General features: G+C 41.3%; 1 protein-coding gene across 1 annotated transcript; it reads right to left on the bottom strand.

Annotated features, from left to right (window-relative positions):
* Window positions 1-767: 767 nt before the first annotated feature.
* Window positions 768-13,741, bottom strand: mmp17b (matrix metallopeptidase 17b). The gene is made up of 11 exons (XM_076086781.1): window positions 13,001-13,741; window positions 10,347-10,479; window positions 10,086-10,236; window positions 7,614-7,722; window positions 7,307-7,484; window positions 6,535-6,711; window positions 4,385-4,478; window positions 3,500-3,573; window positions 3,241-3,390; window positions 2,061-2,318; window positions 768-1,168 (listed from the first exon to the last, which is right to left on the bottom strand). The coding sequence occupies exons 1-11, from the start codon at window positions 13,127-13,129 to the stop codon at window positions 768-770; spliced, it is 1,854 nt and encodes a 617-aa protein (XP_075942896.1). The 5' UTR covers window positions 13,130-13,741.
* Window positions 13,742-18,495: the final 4,754 nt, after the last annotated feature.

Here is an 18,495-nt window from a genome sequence, read left to right on the forward strand (position 1 = left end):
TGGCGTCCGGGCTGGTGTGATCCCATCACAAGAGGTCTTCAGTTGACATCTTGTTTGCTTAACCCAAACACAAACAGAAATATAATAATAATGTCACAATTATTGGTGGTTTTAGAGTGAATCATGTGCTGGAGCTACTGTATTCCTTGGCAAACAACAGCTGGACTCTTGTCATCACAGTGAGGTTGCCAGGTTTTACTATCGGGGTTGTACAGAGACTAAACTAAAATCTGCTCACCGACCTGGTCATCAATCAGAAGATAGGCGGTCCGATCCCCTACTCCTCCAGACCATTTCAATGTGTGCTTGGGCAAGACACTTAACCCCAAATTCCTCCTGAAAGGCTGTACCATCGGTGTGTGAATATTGGTTTGAAAGCTTAACTAGCCCTGATGGATGGTGGCACCTTCCATGGTAGCCTGCCATCAGTGTTTGAACGGGTGTGAATGGGTGAATGACATGTAGTGTTAAAGCGCTTTGAGTGGTCGGTCGACTAGACCGGCACTATAAAAGTACAAGTCCATTTACCATTTACCAAATCATCAGGTAAGCTATTTCCCCCTGCCTCCCGTCTTTATGCTTAGCTAGGTTAACCACATCCTGACTCCAGCTTTGTACAGAACCCACAAGACTAGAAAGAGCGGAAATGAGGGTTAATGGTCAGTAGGCAGTGTAGTGAATGCACATGGTGAATGTAGGTAAGTTTCTATTCTCTATACAGCCCCGCCTCCTGATAAGACAGATGCTTTTTATTGTCTTGTGCAGCTTTAAATAGCCAACAGTGTCCATGTACTCAGCAGGGAGGCAGCAATAACAGATGTTGGCCTGCCACCAAGAGCTCCATTTTGGCAAGTGCATGTGGTCCAGATGGGTGTATCTTTGTCCAGCATGTCTTTATGTTTATATCCATGTCTGTCCTTTCCATGGCCCCCCCTCCTTCCTCCTTCTTCCTCCTTCTCTCTCTCCTCCCTCCATGTCTCCCTGAGCTTCTGTCTTCCTGCAGGCGGAGACAGAGACAAGGAGAGGTCGTCCACCTCAGGTGTGGATGGGGAAGAGTCAGGGCAATCCAGCCAGTCCGCAGTAGAGGAGCGTGGGAATCCGTCATGCAATGAGGAGCCTGGAAACGCAAACTTCCAGTAGGAGCCTCCTTTGAAGAGATAGACAGAGCCTGAAGAAGAGGGGGAGACGTTTTCAGAACCAACAACCTGCATGTTTTTGACTATTTTGTAGCACTCTATAACAAATGTAATTTTATCCTGTGTAACAGTCACAACAGATTCAAAGCGCTTGCTTGCTTTTACACCCTCTTCCTCCCTTTTTTGCATCTCATGATTCATCTTCTTTACTTGATCTGAACTATATCAGACATTTTTCACATGTGCTCTGATACATACTTTCCATTGTTATAGCTATGTTCAAAAAACTAAATATCTTTAAAAAAGCAATCAGTGTAGACAAAAATGAACTGTCAATGTCCAACTACATACCATCCTGTGGTTGCTTTCTAATTTGTCAATAATTAAACTCGAGAATAATGATAAAGATAATGCACAACTTTACTATGGGTCCTATACTGAAGATAACACCCTTCTTATGTAAAACCTCTGGTCATGTAAACTTATATTGACACGGTGAACTTGTCAGCAAACAGTTGCTTATTTACACATACAGCAAACTCATTAGCATTCATTTAATGCTAATTATATGCCAGTCAAATATATTAATTCTCTTTTAGCTCTGTTTTTGCTCTCCACCAACTTCTGAGAAACATATGTCTCTTTAAAATGTTAAATCTTTAAAATGCTCCACTATGTTCACCAGCTAGTCTCTAACTGTGTCTGTCTGCTGTTTGCTGCTGAGCAGGTAGTGAACAGTGGCTTTTTGCAGCTTTGTCTCTGAAAACGTTGATGTGAGAGCGATAGGAGTGAACCAGAACAGTGAAGTTGAAACCAGATAGCTAAACAACGACATGAAACTCAAACTTGTCAGGTCATCTGGTCCTTATAAGGATAGACGTATCAAAAATGAAACACCATCACAAACATGATTGCTGTCCTCACCATCGTTGTCTGTGGTTATGCCACTGACACCCTCTCTGAGCAACTGAGTCCAGTTGTCTTCTTGCTTCTTATCCTCAGGGTCTCCTATGTCCCCCCACACGGGGCCCTGCTCTGGGTCCCAGATCAGGCCCCACCTCCCTGCTATAGCCTCATCATCCTCATCTGCTGCAGCTAAGCTCACCCCCATCCTAAGGGCAGACAGGGGCTGAGGGTAGCCTTCCTGCAGGGACAGATCCCTGAACAGCCAGAACTGGGAACCTGCAGGAAGACATGACCTGAATAGGTTAGTGGGTCAGTCAGTGACTCTCAACTGGTGGGTCACGACCCAAAAGTGGGTCGCAGACCCGTTTTCAGTGGGTCGCGGGCCTTTGCCTGAAAAAAAATAAAATAATAATCCTGTGCTTTTATTTTGAAGGGGATTTTTTATGCAGCGGAGTGCCGTCTATTCACACTCCTTAACAATATTTGGCATTAATGTCTTGTAATGCTAATATCAGCAGGGGATGAACTGAAAACTATACCTCTGTCAAATGACACTATAAGTAGACGGATTGAAGACATGTCGGATGACATCAAACAACAGACCACAGCTCGAATTAAGGCAAGTGGTCATTTTGCATTACAAATGGACGAATCTACAGACATAACAAACAAAACAGTTTTACTCGTTTACATGAAACATGTGTGGGACGGGGACTGACAGGAACAATTTCTCTGCACAAGAGAGCTCCCTACACTACGACTGCAGAGGACATCTTCAGCTCAGGTTCAAACTGCACCATCTTTACATTAAATACATTTGAGAAGTTGAACATTTTCCTCGATTTGGGTCGCGGCTTGTCATTAAGGGGTGATGGTGGGTCCCGCAGCCAGACCAGTTGAGAACCACTGGTTTACATGATTCACTCCACAATCATAAAATACAATTCTAGCTGTGGGTGGATGGTTAATACTATTGCTTTGGAAAATGTATTGAGTTGATCCAGATGGTTTCAGAGAAACTAAAACTGGGTAGCAAACAGCTTTCAACATGAACACCGTTTTGCTGTGTCATTTCATGAGTCAGTGAAATGTATTATCTTCTAGTCTTTATTCAATCTCCTGTGAATTGGCTCAGTAACTGATTCATTTATTCATTCATGCGTAACTTTCATACTGGAATAACATTATTGGATTATACCACTGATGAAAATGATGGCATGATCTGACTGTCTCTCCAGCACAGCGTGAAGCCGAGGGAGGTCAGGAGGTAGACCCCTCCACAGCCGTCTGACTGAAGCCCCATGACCAGATACCAAGCCCCCACCATTGACTCGCCACATCGTCAGACCTGGAGGACGACAGAATGTAGTAGACAGCTTTCACCTTCACAGAGTACTTATTAATGTATTTTTTCTAATTTGACATGCAAAACGATTCAATTTGTGGTGTATTCAGACCTTTGAAGAAGAAAGTCTCTCCTCGGATCCTAGCCACAGCATCAAAACTGGTGTTACAGCGATCAATGAAGGGGCTTAAGGGAGAAAACATACAGCAAAACGTATTTAAAGAGCTTCATGCCGTCATTCGGAAAGATAAAAACACCTTTAGTCAATACTTAAAAATGAATACTATCTGATTTAGAGCAAATTACGAATTTGTCAACAACTTTTTTTTTCATGACAAAGACGTGACGTTGAAAAAACAATAACTGTGACTGAATACATAAAATATTGTGACTAAAATGACAATACAGATTCAAATCTATAATGACATTTTTTTGCTATTTTCACTGGCGGGTAAAGCGAAGACAAAACCAAAAAATGTCTGGATTGGATATCGATGACAATGGGGAAGATCTATGCAATTCCTTTTTTTTTACACTATACACATTATATGCTGGAATCTTATTTATATGTTTTGCCCAATTTGTTGCTGCATTTAAATGTTTTACACTTGAATTGTAATTTGAAGATTTTTTATGAAGTTGCTGGTGTACGATTAATTATTCTAATAATAAATAAAAAATCATATCTATGTATATATTTGTTGTATTTTGTTTTACAAAGTTAAGAAAGCAGTGTTTAAGTCAAGCCTGGTGTTGCCTTACACATAAAAGAATGATTCCAGTTACTTCCACAAAATGAGGGATACATCTTATCATTAATCATTAATTATTAACACTAGCAACAGATCGGTACTCAGTATCGCCGATACCCAAAGTCCAGGTATCAGAATTGGGACTGAAAGAGTTGGATCGGTGCATTCTTATACAGTATGGCTCCAAAGTGAAAATATCTCTTAATCTATTGACGCAGTCTTGTAAGTCATACTGTAAGTCATACCCATGTCTATGATGCTGGTGGCTGTCTCTGTGGCGCAGCTGAGGGTCTGGGGCAAGGGGAGGAGCATCAGTGGCCAGCAGCTGTTTCCTTTGACCTAAAACAAAAAATCAATTTACATCTAATGGCAATGAAGTAGCTTTACACTCTTGACAGTAATGATGAAGCAATAATTAGTGTTTGTTGTAGTGACCACACACCACTTGTTTTCTTTTTTGCAAAGCAATAATTATTTCATGATTTTTCCAAATATCTTAAACTGTCTCTCAGTGATCAATATATTAAACGGTGTCAGATAATGTCGTATTGATCTATAATCCAAGCCCCCAGAAAGAGCGCCAGATTTTGAAGCTAACTTTACATATTGACCAAACGGTGGAATTACAATTTCCAGGTCCATCATGTGATACCATTGGGCTCAAAAATACTTTTCCCCATAGACTTACATTAGGAAAGAGATGTATGTAGCTCAGCGGATTTTCTCTTTTAGGTAAATCAACTTCCCAGTAGGACACTTTAATAGCCTATAATTTAATGATTAAGTTGTCAAGTTGTAAAATGCACTAATAGCCGAATGCAGAGTTTTCCTTGTTCCATTCATGTGAATGAGCCCGATAACGAGGCTAGACCAAGGGCAGGGAGGCGGGGTTAGGAGAAAGGCTTGTGTGCTTGCTCTTTGGGCCCAATGTTCGCCAAAATCTCCCGGTATTTTCATCTGAATTCTGTACTTGGAAGTTGAACTTTTTTTGCTTCATGTGCTGCTGAGCAACTTTCATATATGAACCAGGGCCGCATATCCAGTTCCTTTTTATACATTCATGAAGAAGGTGAAGACATCTGATGTGTCTACTGATTATCGATGACCACCAGAATCAGTTCGTATCTGTTTATTACAATAAGAGAGTTTAGTCAAATAAGGAGCTTTTTTTCCCCATCTTTAATCAAGAGCGAGGTCCTTTAATCTGATTTCACTTCAGAATTTGTAATGCTCTCCCTCAAAACCCTGTCCTCAGACTCAAATAGCCCCTGCTTGCACTTTCTGTTCAAACTGTATGCTTGCACACAGATATATTATTGCTTGCACAGATTTCCTGTGTTCCAGCTTCAGCCCTTCTCCTCCCAATTGTGCTGCTTCTGTGTGCCTCTGCTCCCACATTTCTTCTCTGCTAAGATTATTTCTCCTCTGCTCTTCGATTGTTTTTGTGCAACAACTATCAAAATTCCCCAACCAACAGAATGCCAGGTGTAGTGTTGACCAATAAAATGATCCTTGCTTCCGACAAGAAATGGCAATGTCTGTCTGAACTTACTCAATAACACACCAGAGGTTAGTCCACTCAATTGGTTGACAGAAAGCTCCAACTGTATGCATTGTGTGGCCCTTTTTACTATCTGAAGATGTTAAAGCTAGGATGGGTAACGATTTTATAAACATGTTTTGTTACATTTGTTGAAATTCTCTTTACGTCTAGACAGCTATCAATAAATCAAATTCACTGACAAAACAAAATAAAAAAGCTGGCGTCTATGGCTATCACAGGACTGTAATAAGTCCATCCAATCATTTTAGCCCCAATGAAATGATTAGACAGGCCTGTCCACCTGTGTGCACTCATTGCGCGTCACCAGAGTCTAACCCTTCCACCAGAGTCTTCCACATGCTGTTAGATTGACAGCAGTGAGTTCTAACAATAGCCATATAATTCATTATGATATGTTTACATTCATAATGATAATTTTGGGAGAGTAGCTTTGGAGGTAGGCCTCAAGGGACAGGCTCAGTGTTGCCGACGTGGCCACTTTCTCGCAAGATTCATAAACTTTTAGAACTAGTGCTGCTAGCTACTTTCAATGGAAAAGAGTTGGCAACACTGGGCTGGGTGAAAATCTAGCTTACTCTTGTTGATTTCTCCAGTGTTACCTACCCCAGCTTTAACTCATAATAATGAAGTCATTATGTCTTCTTTCTCTGACGATGTTGGAATGCAATTTGGTTCTTACGATATATGCCTCCTCACATACTTACCATGAAAAGGATTAATTATTATGTGACCAAAAATGATGTTTACACACTAAATTGTCATAGTGGAAATTCAGACTTTTTAAACACAGTCATAAGAAAGGTCAATTGTTGCTTGGACAAAAAGCCTTACCGTAGAGCTGGGTGATGTGCTCCAGATCATGAGGTCCCAGGTGGTAGTGGAGAGGGTCTCCTGCAGGACCCTGATAGTACGGCCTCATCACTGAGTGGCGAGATGAGGAGTGGGAAAGGCCCAGTGAATGGCCAAACTCATGGACCAACACTGTAAACAGGTCAGTACCCTCAGAGGCTGGGGAGGAAGAAGGAGGGAAGACAAAAAGGCAGATAAAGAGAACAATGAGCACATTACAATATGTAGGTGTGTGTAGTTCTAATATCTAGTCTTATCTTTCACTCTTGGTCAGGGAGTGATTGTGATGGGGGGCAATGTCTGATTTCACCAAAAGCCCTGTAAGCAGCTACTAAAGGATGCAATGTCCATTACTTCCCACAAGGTAGAGCTGTTGGATAGAACAAACAATATAATGACAGCGTAGCGTTTCTTAGATTTGACCTCAGGGTACCACTACCAAACAGGTTGGAGTCACCTGAATGTACTGCGCAAATGTCATGGCAACTGATCTATTACATCATTTAGCGTGTTGTGCAAGTGAAAAAAAAACATGAAAAGGTTACAATTCTCTGGGGACCATGAATATCGTCAGCAAATTTTATGGCAATCCATTAGTTATCCGTTGTACAAAGTCTATAGAGCATGTAATCACTGTAAATGTGATAGATGTGGCAACAGCTAGCAGCAGAGTCTAGTTAGAGCCTGGACATCACTGTGCAATAAAGATGTAATAATATTAAAAGATGCAGAAGTTTTCTGAACATTGTTCCACCTGGCTGTCTGAAGGTCCACTCCTCCTCTGCATCCAGATGAACTCCTCCTGCCCGGGCAGTGTCTGATGGGAAGAAAGCATGGCCGACTGCACCGCCTGCCCCATCAAAGGGATAGCCATCACCGTGATAGCCCTGGTGGAAGTCTACCTGTAGTTCAGCTGTTTCTGGGCTTCCCACCTGAAGAGAGCGGGCAATAGAAAGGATGCCTGACAGTTAGCCAGACTCTGTAGGAGTCCCCCTGTAGGGGACTCATTTTGACCATCTTTCCCATACATCAATGATGCAGCATTAGTCAAACGTACTAACCTCGTGGAACTCCAAGGCGGTTGGCTCTGCCCACACTCTGAGAGCATAAAAGACCAGCGAGCGGATTGTTTCCCGGGACAGATGGGAAGAAGAGGGGTATGAGCGCAACCTAAGAATGTAACAGCGTGAGTTTGTGTATGTAAGAGAAAGACGGAGAGAAAGAACATACCGTTTAAGATGACTTGAAGCAAATAAATGTGTGTCTGTTAAAAATAGGGCTGGGTATCGGTACTCGATAGCCCTAAAGGTTTTCGACTGAAATACCTCTGTTGGGATCTGACTAAATGGCTTCGACATGTGCTGTGGAACAAAGAGAGTCAGGTCTTCCCTTTTGCAAGCAAAGGTTTCATCCTGATTGTAGTTTGATGAGCACCAAACCCCAACTCTGAAGAAATTCACATTAGGGTGTGAGTTTCCTCCCCCCAAAAAAACTGTGTTCCTGAAGTTACCTGAAAGCAGCGCTGCAATCTAATTGGCCAAGAGCCAAGACAACCCAGGACCCCTGTGGTTCAGCCACCGTTCTACAAAACTACCTGCAACCCCCACCTCAATGCTTTTTCCATCGATCCCTCCGGGGTAGCAGGAGGCACACATGCAACGTTGTTCCCCTCTTGAGTCAAAACCTAGGTCTAACAGTTTATATTCGCTGGCCGAATTCACCAAACTGTCTATTTTATCTTTGTTCGTATCCACGAAGCGAATCCCTTTTTAGTCCTGCAGAAGTGAAGAAGCAAGACTTCTTCAGAGAAAGAGAGAGAGAACTTCCACTGTCCACCAAGCGCCTCGTTTGCTCTGGCCATAAGGACGGGAAAATCCCTTATCCAGACGAAGTGATTCTCTCCTACCGAGAGAACACCTCCCGCGGCCCGCATCCGCGCTGCCCGAGCCCACGGAAGCTCAGAAGAATCCCCCCCCCCCCTCAACCAACACGAGTGCATCGTACCGTAAGGCGAAATAGATTCTGGGCAGAGTTAGAGAGAGTTCATTTGTGTTTATTTTATCTTGTTTGTGTGCTTAAAGTACTGTTCATTTTTATAACGTGGTGTATGCTTTATGATCACCGACACTGGCGATCGCTGAAATTGCTAGTGTTGTGTAGAAGTTACTGTGTATTCCATGCTACTGTGATTCGTGTCGAGACAGCCGCAGTGAGGTCGGGGACTGCGTCTCAGGTCAGAGGTCGGAACTGCGTCTGTGACAAAGAGCCCGGTTCTTGCTCCTCTGGCTGGGAGAACAGTTTACCGAACTCCAGCGCGGCGCGGAGGATCTTAATCTTTTGTTTTATTTCATTTTGTTTTGTTCCTTTCCCTTCTCTTTTACTAATCCACACACACACACACACACACACACACACACACACACACACACACACACACACACACACACATAGCTTTGAGCTAATGTAGCTACGTGCTAAACGGCTACCGGCACGTATAGACGCCGGGTCTTCTGTTGGCTATCCGCCATTTTGAGTCTCGCGCATGAGAGACGTCACCACGTCCCAACTACGTCATACGTCGCTGAGCTGTTTCCTCGCTCCTCCCCCTACACACACACACACACACACACACCCCCCCCCCTCTTTTCAAGTCTGTTGATTTTAGATAGCGTGCTCATAGTTGTTGTTAGTTTAGATATTAGTTGACTAGGTCATTGGTATTAGAACGTAATAAACTCTGTTATATTTTAAAGAGCAGCTGTCTGTGATTACTTTGTGCATGTGTATTGTGATAATAGCTGTATATGTGGTCTGTTGCTCGAACTTAAACCTTCACTTTCACTCTGAATGTGTAATAGTACTCAGACTATTGACATTGTGAGTGAACACTAATTATGAGACTTAGTTTATCGTTTGGTTATTGGTCCCTGTACGCAGGGTGGTGCCCCGTTATTATTAATAATCATTAATAATTGTTACTGACATTAATAATTCTATTGATGTCAAGAATTTAGTTTCTTAGATACTGATAACCCAAACACGCTCCTTTACATTCCCAACATATTGCTGATAACCCGTGTCAGGCTATGTTATTCCCAACACCTCTTATTCCTGCATTCAATCCCTAGAAAATATCTACTGCAGCAGCTACAACCCATACAGTTTGCACTGTGGTTAAGTTGAGTGCGGTGTATTTGACACAGTTGGCAGTTCAGCAATGCCACCAAAATGTATGGCTGCACCACACGCCTGAAAATAATGCGGTGTATTGGTGGCAATTTACTTAACTGAATGCTTAATGGGTATTGAATAAAGTAGAAAAAAAAGGAATTAAATAAAGTAGCCTACTCTATTGGTATGGTATCACTTTAAAGGTATTGGTAATGGCACTGTATTGGATATTTTTAAACAATACCCAGCCCTAGCAAAAAAGTAAGGTGACCGTCCTAATTGAATATAGAAAATTCTCAGATTTGTTCCAGTTTACCAGATCATAATCTGGTGTAGATTACAAGAAATTAATCTCATCCAACCTCCAGTTAATGTTCTTGCGGGTCCACATGGGGATGGCCCTTCTACTCCTTCTCATGTTGCTCCCTTCTTGGTTGGCCGTTGATTTGGATAGGTTGTCCTGGTCAGGTAGGGAGCAGCGTGGACTGTTCATCAACGCCATTGTCTCCTCATCTAAATACACCAAAGCACAGAGGAAGCAAGAAGGAGTAGCCTGAACATTAGGGTGTTTGATCTTAAAAGCAACGATACAGCTTTTCACAGCCCCTGTCTGTAACCCTTACCTACAACTCCAGTGTCTTTGAGGCCTGCAAATCTCTGCATGGCCCTGACAGCGTTAGTGACAGCTGTCCAGGCCTGCAGCTGACCAGAGGAGGGGTCTGAGGGTGGGAGGTAGCCATACTTTATCAACCAATCCTATGAGTGGAGAAAAGCAGGTCGTCATCTAAATATAGTGTTCTTGTAAACCTGAGGAAACATACATGGAAAGATTCTTCAAACTGTTCACAGCAAACACAAAATGATCATACCGAACCCATGTGCTTTTTAAGGTTAGTCAACTCAAAGCACTTGACTAAGGTACACTGGTTGCCAGTGTAATCAAGGTAGCCATTACATTTCTTCTCAAAGTTATTGGGCAAAGCAATAATAACAAAGCAGTATGTCGATTTGTGGAGAACAGGGTTGCATAGATATACCCAATTTCCTGAAGATAAAACAAATAAGTTTGATCTCATCCAAAGTTCCACTCCCTCAAATTTCAAAATATATGAATCCAACAAACCAAATAGATGATAGACCACTATGGTATTAATTACATATTGGGATTCGCATCAATTAACATGTTGTTAGCATGCAATCTTGGCATGCATGCTTTTCGCATTGTTGTCTTCACATGGACCTATTGTGTTTGACAAACGATGCCTCCCCTTGTTTGACATAAATGGGATGAAGTGAATAATAGAAAACAACTCTCTGTATAATGCTGTACAGTTCAACAACACCGCAAACGGCAGCCTCCTAAATAATCATAAAGTTGAATCAACACTTCTCTATAACGGTTTAACAAGAACTGAACATTATAACCTTCATGGAGGGAGGATTTATTGCAAAACGAATGTATAGACCTCTTTTCTGTTAGTTGGTTATACATGATGACGTATCTTTGTGGGCGGAGAAAGAGTCAAGCCATACACGTTGACTCAATGGTCAGACATTTACACATCTGATAAAGATTTATAAGTCAACCAGACACAATTATAACCATGTTGTTTCCTACGGATCGTCCTCCTTGCTTTTACATTGTGGTTGTCAGACTGAGTGATGAAAAGCTTATCCATACATGAGGCTATGCATGTCAACTAATAGATAGTAACCCAAATAGATAACAAGAAGCGAAGGGCCAATGCTAGCATATCATGTACTCGTGGTGATCGGGGATCTGTTGTCATAGAAACATAAAAAAGGGCTCGGAGCGCCTTTTTGATAAAACACTGGGATGAAGCGCTCCGCAGCGTCATGGACATGGTAGGCTAAGGCTACATGGACACATATGTATGAACACGCCCGTTGAATATTGACGAAGAGAGGAAGAGACAATGTTATTATTAGTTTAGCTTCTGCTAACCACAAACAAAGGCTCACAGCTGTGGCTACAGTTAGCACTAGCGTATTTGCAATATTTTCACCCCGTCTCTTTAATAGTCTATCCTTCTGTCTAAGCGGTGCAGCAGCCATGACGGCTACGGTTCATAGAAGGCTAAGTTAACCTATAAGCAACATTTTCACTCCATCTCTGAAACGCTTTGCCGATATCGTAGCTCGCTAGAGCATCAAATCACAGTTTGCATCTCAAAGCTATTCATTAAAATTTTAAGTTGGAGCCATAGTCTTTTAATTCTCGTACCCAACAACACAGCAAGATTACTTTCTTGAGATGTAACTTTAGTCTACAACTCTGAGGTGTTTCCTATTAGCCTTCAGTGTTTCCTTTGTTTTGCCTCCAGCGGATACTGTGACGTCATCATGTCGTCGGCACTAAAAGCATTTGGGAAATACAGGAGGTCTCGGGGGATCCGAGATCCATTAATTGACACCTTCTGAAAGCCTAAACAGGAGGTCTCTAAAATCTTTAAAACATTCCCATCGCTTGTAATTGTTGGAAAAATAGCTTTAAAAAGCATAGGCTACTATATCCAGCAGTAGTCTATTATTTATTAAATATCTTACTGTTTATTATAAATTGAAAACATTTCTTCAGAAATATTAATAATGAGTGTAACAAAGGATTTTCTGCCATAAATATCATAGCCAGCTCGAGCTGCAACAGGTTGCACAGAGACTTCACTTCTGTTTGTGGACCTAAACGGACACATTTGATCCAGGGCTTTTCGTGAGAACCTGGATTAAAGCAGGATGTTGTCCCTCCTCTTCTTGGATACCAGAGCAGCAAAGAGAGCCACGGTCTGTGTGTCGGGTTCAAGTGTGTGTATGTGTGCGTGTGTGTTGGGTTAGCGAGAGAGGCATGTGTGCTGTGTGGATTCTGTTGCAGGGTATACTTGTTGTGCACCCTTATTGTTAACGATATTAACCTTGGTGATGTGTGTGAAGTGTGTTAGTTAATTGTCTAGGCTTGCAGCCATGAAATATTCTATATTGAGAATTGAGTAGAAGTGCACAAATCAGTTGTAGTAACATTATCAGGTGACTTAAGACCCAAAATCAAAATCCAGACTCACGGCCCAATAATATGAGCTAGATAGTCAGCTACCTCTCGTGTTGCTTCTGTTAGTGCTAATTAATATAAAGGCTGTTTAGGTATGTGTTGTTAAAATGAGTTGATATAAATGAGAAGAGGTTTTTTTGAGGCGATTCACACCGATGTATTTCAACATTTGCAGTCCTTGCTCCTTATAAATGTGCTTGCTGTTTCTTTTACCACAAGTTGGGTGCCCTCATCTTGAGTGGGTGTCACTGATGCAGGGGAGGGTGTGGGGGTTGTATCGACAGAAGAGGCTGTTTGCACCCATCCAGTGCTCAGGCACAGAAAAAGAATCCACATCTTCATCTTGAAGAAAAGAAAAAGAAAAAATTGGAGACAAATTGCAATTACAGCTGCTAACACTGTCAGAATACAGCAAAATTACATCTGAAAGAAGCTATGAGGATTAAGGCTTGAACCTGTTATAAGTGTAATAATATTATCATTCATTTGAATTTGTGTCTTCCTGACGTAGTGTAATTCCAATTGTCTCTACCAACTCCTGACACAAATATCTCTCTTTAGCTGCTAAATGCTGCACTGCATTCACCAGCTATAGTCTCTGAGGGTGGGTGCCCATATAGTCTATTAAATGGCAGAAAAGCACTGACAGAGCACAGGGGGGTGCTTCATCTCAACTTTTCATCAAAAAAGGCTGAAAAAACAAAAGGCTTTAAAAAAAAAAGTTCCAATGTAAACAATATCTTGACATCACATCACTCTAACTGCTGTTGTATGATAGAGTAATGCACTCTCATGACAAGCGTCGTTCAGATAGTTTTTCTTGCCATCAAATACATTTTTGTCAATGTAGACTCAAGAAAGCCACGCTCAAAAGCTGGAGCATTACAATCGCGATGCGCAAGCATTACCAATTTTTTAAATGCTGCAGCGCACATTGAATATCATATGACGAGGAACAACCATTTCTTCTGTAAATATCAGTCTACGGTAAATATTTGGAGGAGACGTTAATCATTTTAGTACAGGGCTATCCAGAGCTTCACGGTCTTTCCCACAGACTATTTGACTTGCTTCATCCTTTCAGTCCAAGGACGTCACAACATCTGGTTGAAAGGTCAGTCAAATGAATGCAGATAAATAGAGCAGTGAAGCATCCATTTATCTTAATTCCGACTTTGTTTAGTTTAGTCAGTGAGGCTTCTGTCTAAAATTACCACAGTTTCATCATCGACATTGCAGCGTGCAGGTTTTGGTTACTGAATAACAGCTGGCACGACAGGACCGCAACTCGCCAAGCACCTTGGATAAAAGGATGAAAGTATCATGGCTGGCATTTTTCTCGCATTTCTAGACGCAACATGTGAATTGCCCTTACTTTGTATGTACAAATGGGCTTTTCAGTCTTTGTTGTAATACTGTCTGTCGGATATCCAAGGCTCAGGATAGACAGACACAGCCAAATCAAGCTTCCCCTCCATTTTCTACTGGGACGTCAACTGTTAAGTTCAGAGAGTTTCAACTAAAAGCACTCGGAGCAGCTGCCCAAAAAAGGTAAAAAGATGCAACACTTTTTCTCCAGGCCTCTATATGCAGTCACATATGCTCTCTCCTCATTGATAAACAATTGTAAAAAAAAAAGCAGTAAATTGTATGGTTTTGATAAACTGCGAGTGGTAAGAGTAAATATTATGTTTAGTGGTAGAATATAACAAATAAATACGTATATTATACTGTATATACTGTACAATTCAAGGTTCTTTACTTGAGTATTTCCATTTTATTCAACTTTGTACTTCCACTCCATTTGTCTGGCAGCTTTAGTTACTAGTTACTTTGAACATTATCATTTTTAAAACCCTTCCTAACTACCCAAACTAAACAACAGAGTATAAAGGAGTTAAAATGAGCTCCACCTTAAATCTGCAGAAGGAATAATGATCCAAACAAAAATACAAATGTAATATCCATATATAATAGTAAAACACTGACAGGTATCATGTTTCTGCTAAATGAGTACTTTTATCACTATTGTTTGTAGTCCAATGACCTAATTTTCTATCTATTTGTCAGTTCAGTGAAGAACTCTAGTCTGTGTTGAGCTTGAACGAGTGACTGAAGTCAGGTTGAATGTGAGGTGAGATGTGAAGGACAGCTGACAGGTGATGGTCAGTGAGAGAGGATCTGGATTAATTCAACTTCATCACAGAGAATGTTTGTTCACATGTGTAGGTCGATCCAAAGAGAACCAACATCTTCTGAGCATGTTGCTTTTGCAGCTTAGCTAGCAAAGCCTCAGATGTCCGTACCGCTCTGCATCACCAACACATGCATGCTCGCACACATTCACGAACATACTAACGTTGGTAAATTGAGAACAAAAACAGCAACAGTCGCCTTCAAAATTTACGTTTTATTCCAAATCTCCCATTGATGTCCCATGGACCGGTCGGCAGCAGCCAACGGGCCGGATATGGCCCGCGGCCCGTACAACGCCCAGGCCTGCTCTAACGGATCGTCCTCCTTTCTCCAATGTTACAGCTGTCGCATGGTGCTCATGGTGAAAAAAAAGTAAAATAGATTGATTGATTGATTGATTGATTGAGTGGTGCCAGTGACCCAGTGCAGTAAAGTTGTAGCTGGACAGCTAAACAATGAGCTGAAACTGTATACAGCTCTATAAAGCCAAAGGGAGCTGCAGATTCCAGTGTTAGTTCTCTGTAGGTGCAACACATACAACATATTGATTACACCTGCTTATAGTTAGCAAGCTCAACCAAACCTTAAAAGGTGCTAAATTCCAAATTCAGGCTAAGCACGCGACCAGAAGCTAATGGTGCTAACAGCCCAAACAGTGCAAACAACAGAGCTGACAGAGCTACATAAGCAAAGCACAGAGAAGCTTTGATTAAAAAAAAACACAGAGGGTGACTTCATTCTCTGCTCAGGACGACATCCACTATATCTTCACAAATAGTTGTTTGCTGCTACATTAATGCTTTGATTTTGCACCTTAACCATAGAGGTGGCAGTTCTGAAGAGCTCTCTATTCTCCCACAGCAAAATCAGGAAGAAACACCTTGACATCCAATGTCACAATAGCCTGAATGAGTCAGCAATCAGCGAATGAAGTTAGCGGGAAACATCCATACTGTATTCCCACTGGGGAGATAATATATCGGATGCAATCACAAGATGGATGGAAATTAACATAAAACATGGAGGGGAGGGCACCACTGACTGCTGTACAGGACACTGGTGGATGTGAGTGTGTGTGTGTCTGTGTCAGTCAGATGCTTCATTTAATTAAGTTAGAGGGTATACCATTTCAGTTAAAGCATGGGGGGCAGAGCAGAAGGGGTGAATGGAGGAGGAGGAGAGTGTTAAAGCAATTACATGAAAGCAGCAAAGACAGTATAGGGCAAGAGTCAAAAGGAGTACAGCAGACATTCTCCCTTGAATTGAAGGTAATATTAAATTAATTCTGGAAAATACATTTTTATAATAATATTTTTTGTGAATAACTTGCTTTTTGTATCACAACACACATCAAGTAGGCACAGGTTGTCTGGTTTGGTTTTGACCCCAAGCAGACTGTATGGGGAACACTGTTGCAACACTGTCTGGACACAAACTGATGAATCCCATGTGGAGGTCATTTTGTTTCATCTATTGCTGATTTGGATGTGACCTCTTTTTGAAAGTTTATGGGGATTCGAATGAAGAATACAGCATAAATGACAATTTTTTACCTATACAGTATACTTTCAACGTGCAACACGCAGCTTTCTTTCCCAGAACATGTGAACTAGAGTATACCTTTAAAATATTCAGAACACATTCAGTCAATGTGTTGGAAATGTGCTTTGACAGAACAGAACAGTCCACCCATTCATGGCTGTGGTTTAAAAAAAACTGAACCTTTACAGGCTGATTCCAGACTTGTATTTAGTCAATATAGTTCAATTAAACATGTTTTAGACCAAGGCAATTAAATAAAAAAAGGAATCAGCATATCTCATTCTAAGTTTGATTCTCGGCACTTATCTTTTAAAAGATTAAAAGAAAAGCTTCTGAGGACGGTTGGAGATGCTCAGACTTGTGACCTAATCATTTCTAAAATCCTGGCTACTGTCCTGCACAGATTCTAAAACATGTACACACCTTTTTCCCCAAGTACATATGTGCCAGTAATTGAAATTACTCTGACACATGCAAAATTGTCAGCATCTGGCACTGGCTTCCAACATCTAACGTCTATACAACACATGCATACAGACTTCACATGGCATTTAACAAGACAATGCTTACCTTCCTCCTCCTCCTCCTCTGTGTCTGTCCTCCTTCTCACTCTCCCTTTATCTGCCACTATAGGAACAGATGGGTCCTTCCTCTTCTCTTGCTTCATCTCTCAAAGCTCCTAAGCCCCTCTCCCCACCCTCTACCCCCACCCACTGCCATGACAAATGTAAGTTTGCATGTTTGCAAAAGCAGTCTCTTTTTTTCACTTCAGTAGATTCTGCCTCAGTTGGCTCACTCTGCTCTGTAGCTCTCTTTTCCATCAGCTCCACATCCGAAAAAATATTTTAAATGTTTGAAAAGAAACACTTTGATTTTACACGATTTCCTCTGTTCTAAAATGAAACTCTCCGTCTCTCTGGAAGAGAATCTGGAATCCTGCGTTTTGACCCAGGGAGGATTAGTGAGTGTATCACAGCAAAGATGGGTTTACATTTTGTGCGTGCGTGTTTCCCTCTGTGCAACATCTGCATGTTCATGTGTAATCTATCTTCCCTCATGATGGCATTAACATTATACACACAATCCTCTTAACGCAAGGATTAAAAACTAGAATGAAGACGAACAGATTTGTGACTCTCTCTTTCCTTTTTTTTTCTCGTGTCCTTTCTTTGTGTTTCAGCCATTGGACCAACTGTTAGAGGACCAACGGAGCCGGCATTGGGACCTCTTTCTTTCTTTAAGTGCAACTGACATTCTTTTACTGAACTCTCTCCATGAAGACATTAATCCTTATCAAGCTGATAACATCAAATGGAATCACCTGTTGGAGAGAGCATATTATAAGTGTATGCTGTACTAGTTCATATTTTCCATATTGCCATAGACTGATTCATCTCAATAATAATATAATATTCTTTCTTTCCTAAGTCCGGTTCCTTTTTTGCAACTGAGGTGTCCCAGTGGGATCGTTAAGTTCCATCTGCCGAGGGACAATGGCTGATATGAAAAGCACATGTAGGACACCAGAGAAACCTGATTCCTCTGATGAGTTTCTGTATGGACTGACTGACTGATGCATTTTAACAAAGCCTTTCCTCAGTCTAGATTTATTTGTCATGAGATTAATTTGTCACGGTAATTATGATAAAAGTCTAACTTGACACACATGATAAATTTTATGCTCCACTGATGGCTACAGCCCAAATCCATTTGCATACCATATAGGTATTGCTATTACTTTGAGGGAAGGGGTATTGTAATCTTTTCAACGAAACCCAGCCCTAAGATTGTCAGATTTTTCTACAATTTGATTTGAATTGATGAGACTTTCGATTTTAAGTTCAAGATTCTATTTGATTTTCCATTCAAACTTGTTTTGCAGCACTGAAGGCTATGTCATTGTTCAACGTATCCTCGTACAACAGTTCGTATGATATCATATGAAAAGTTACTCCTCATTTTCCATGCGT

Source organism: Anarhichas minor, unplaced genomic scaffold, assembly GCF_050575085.1.
Source record: "Anarhichas minor isolate MPS153535 unplaced genomic scaffold, ASM5057508v1 ptg000008l, whole genome shotgun sequence".
Lineage (NCBI taxonomy): Eukaryota > Metazoa > Chordata > Actinopteri > Perciformes > Anarhichadidae > Anarhichas > Anarhichas minor.

Coding starts and splice junctions, on each gene's coding strand:
- mmp17b (XM_076086781.1), bottom strand. CDS start 13,129: ATGAAGATGTGGATTCTTTTTCTGTGCCTGAGCACTGGATGGGTGCAA. Junction 7,485..7,613: donor CCGCCTTGGAGTTCCACGAG/GTTAGTACGTTT, acceptor CGCTCTCTTCAG/GTGGGAAGCCCAGAAACAGC. Junction 1,169..2,060: donor CATAACCACAGACAACGATG/GTGAGGACAGCA, acceptor CCTCTTCTTCAG/GCTCTGTCTATCTCTTCAAA.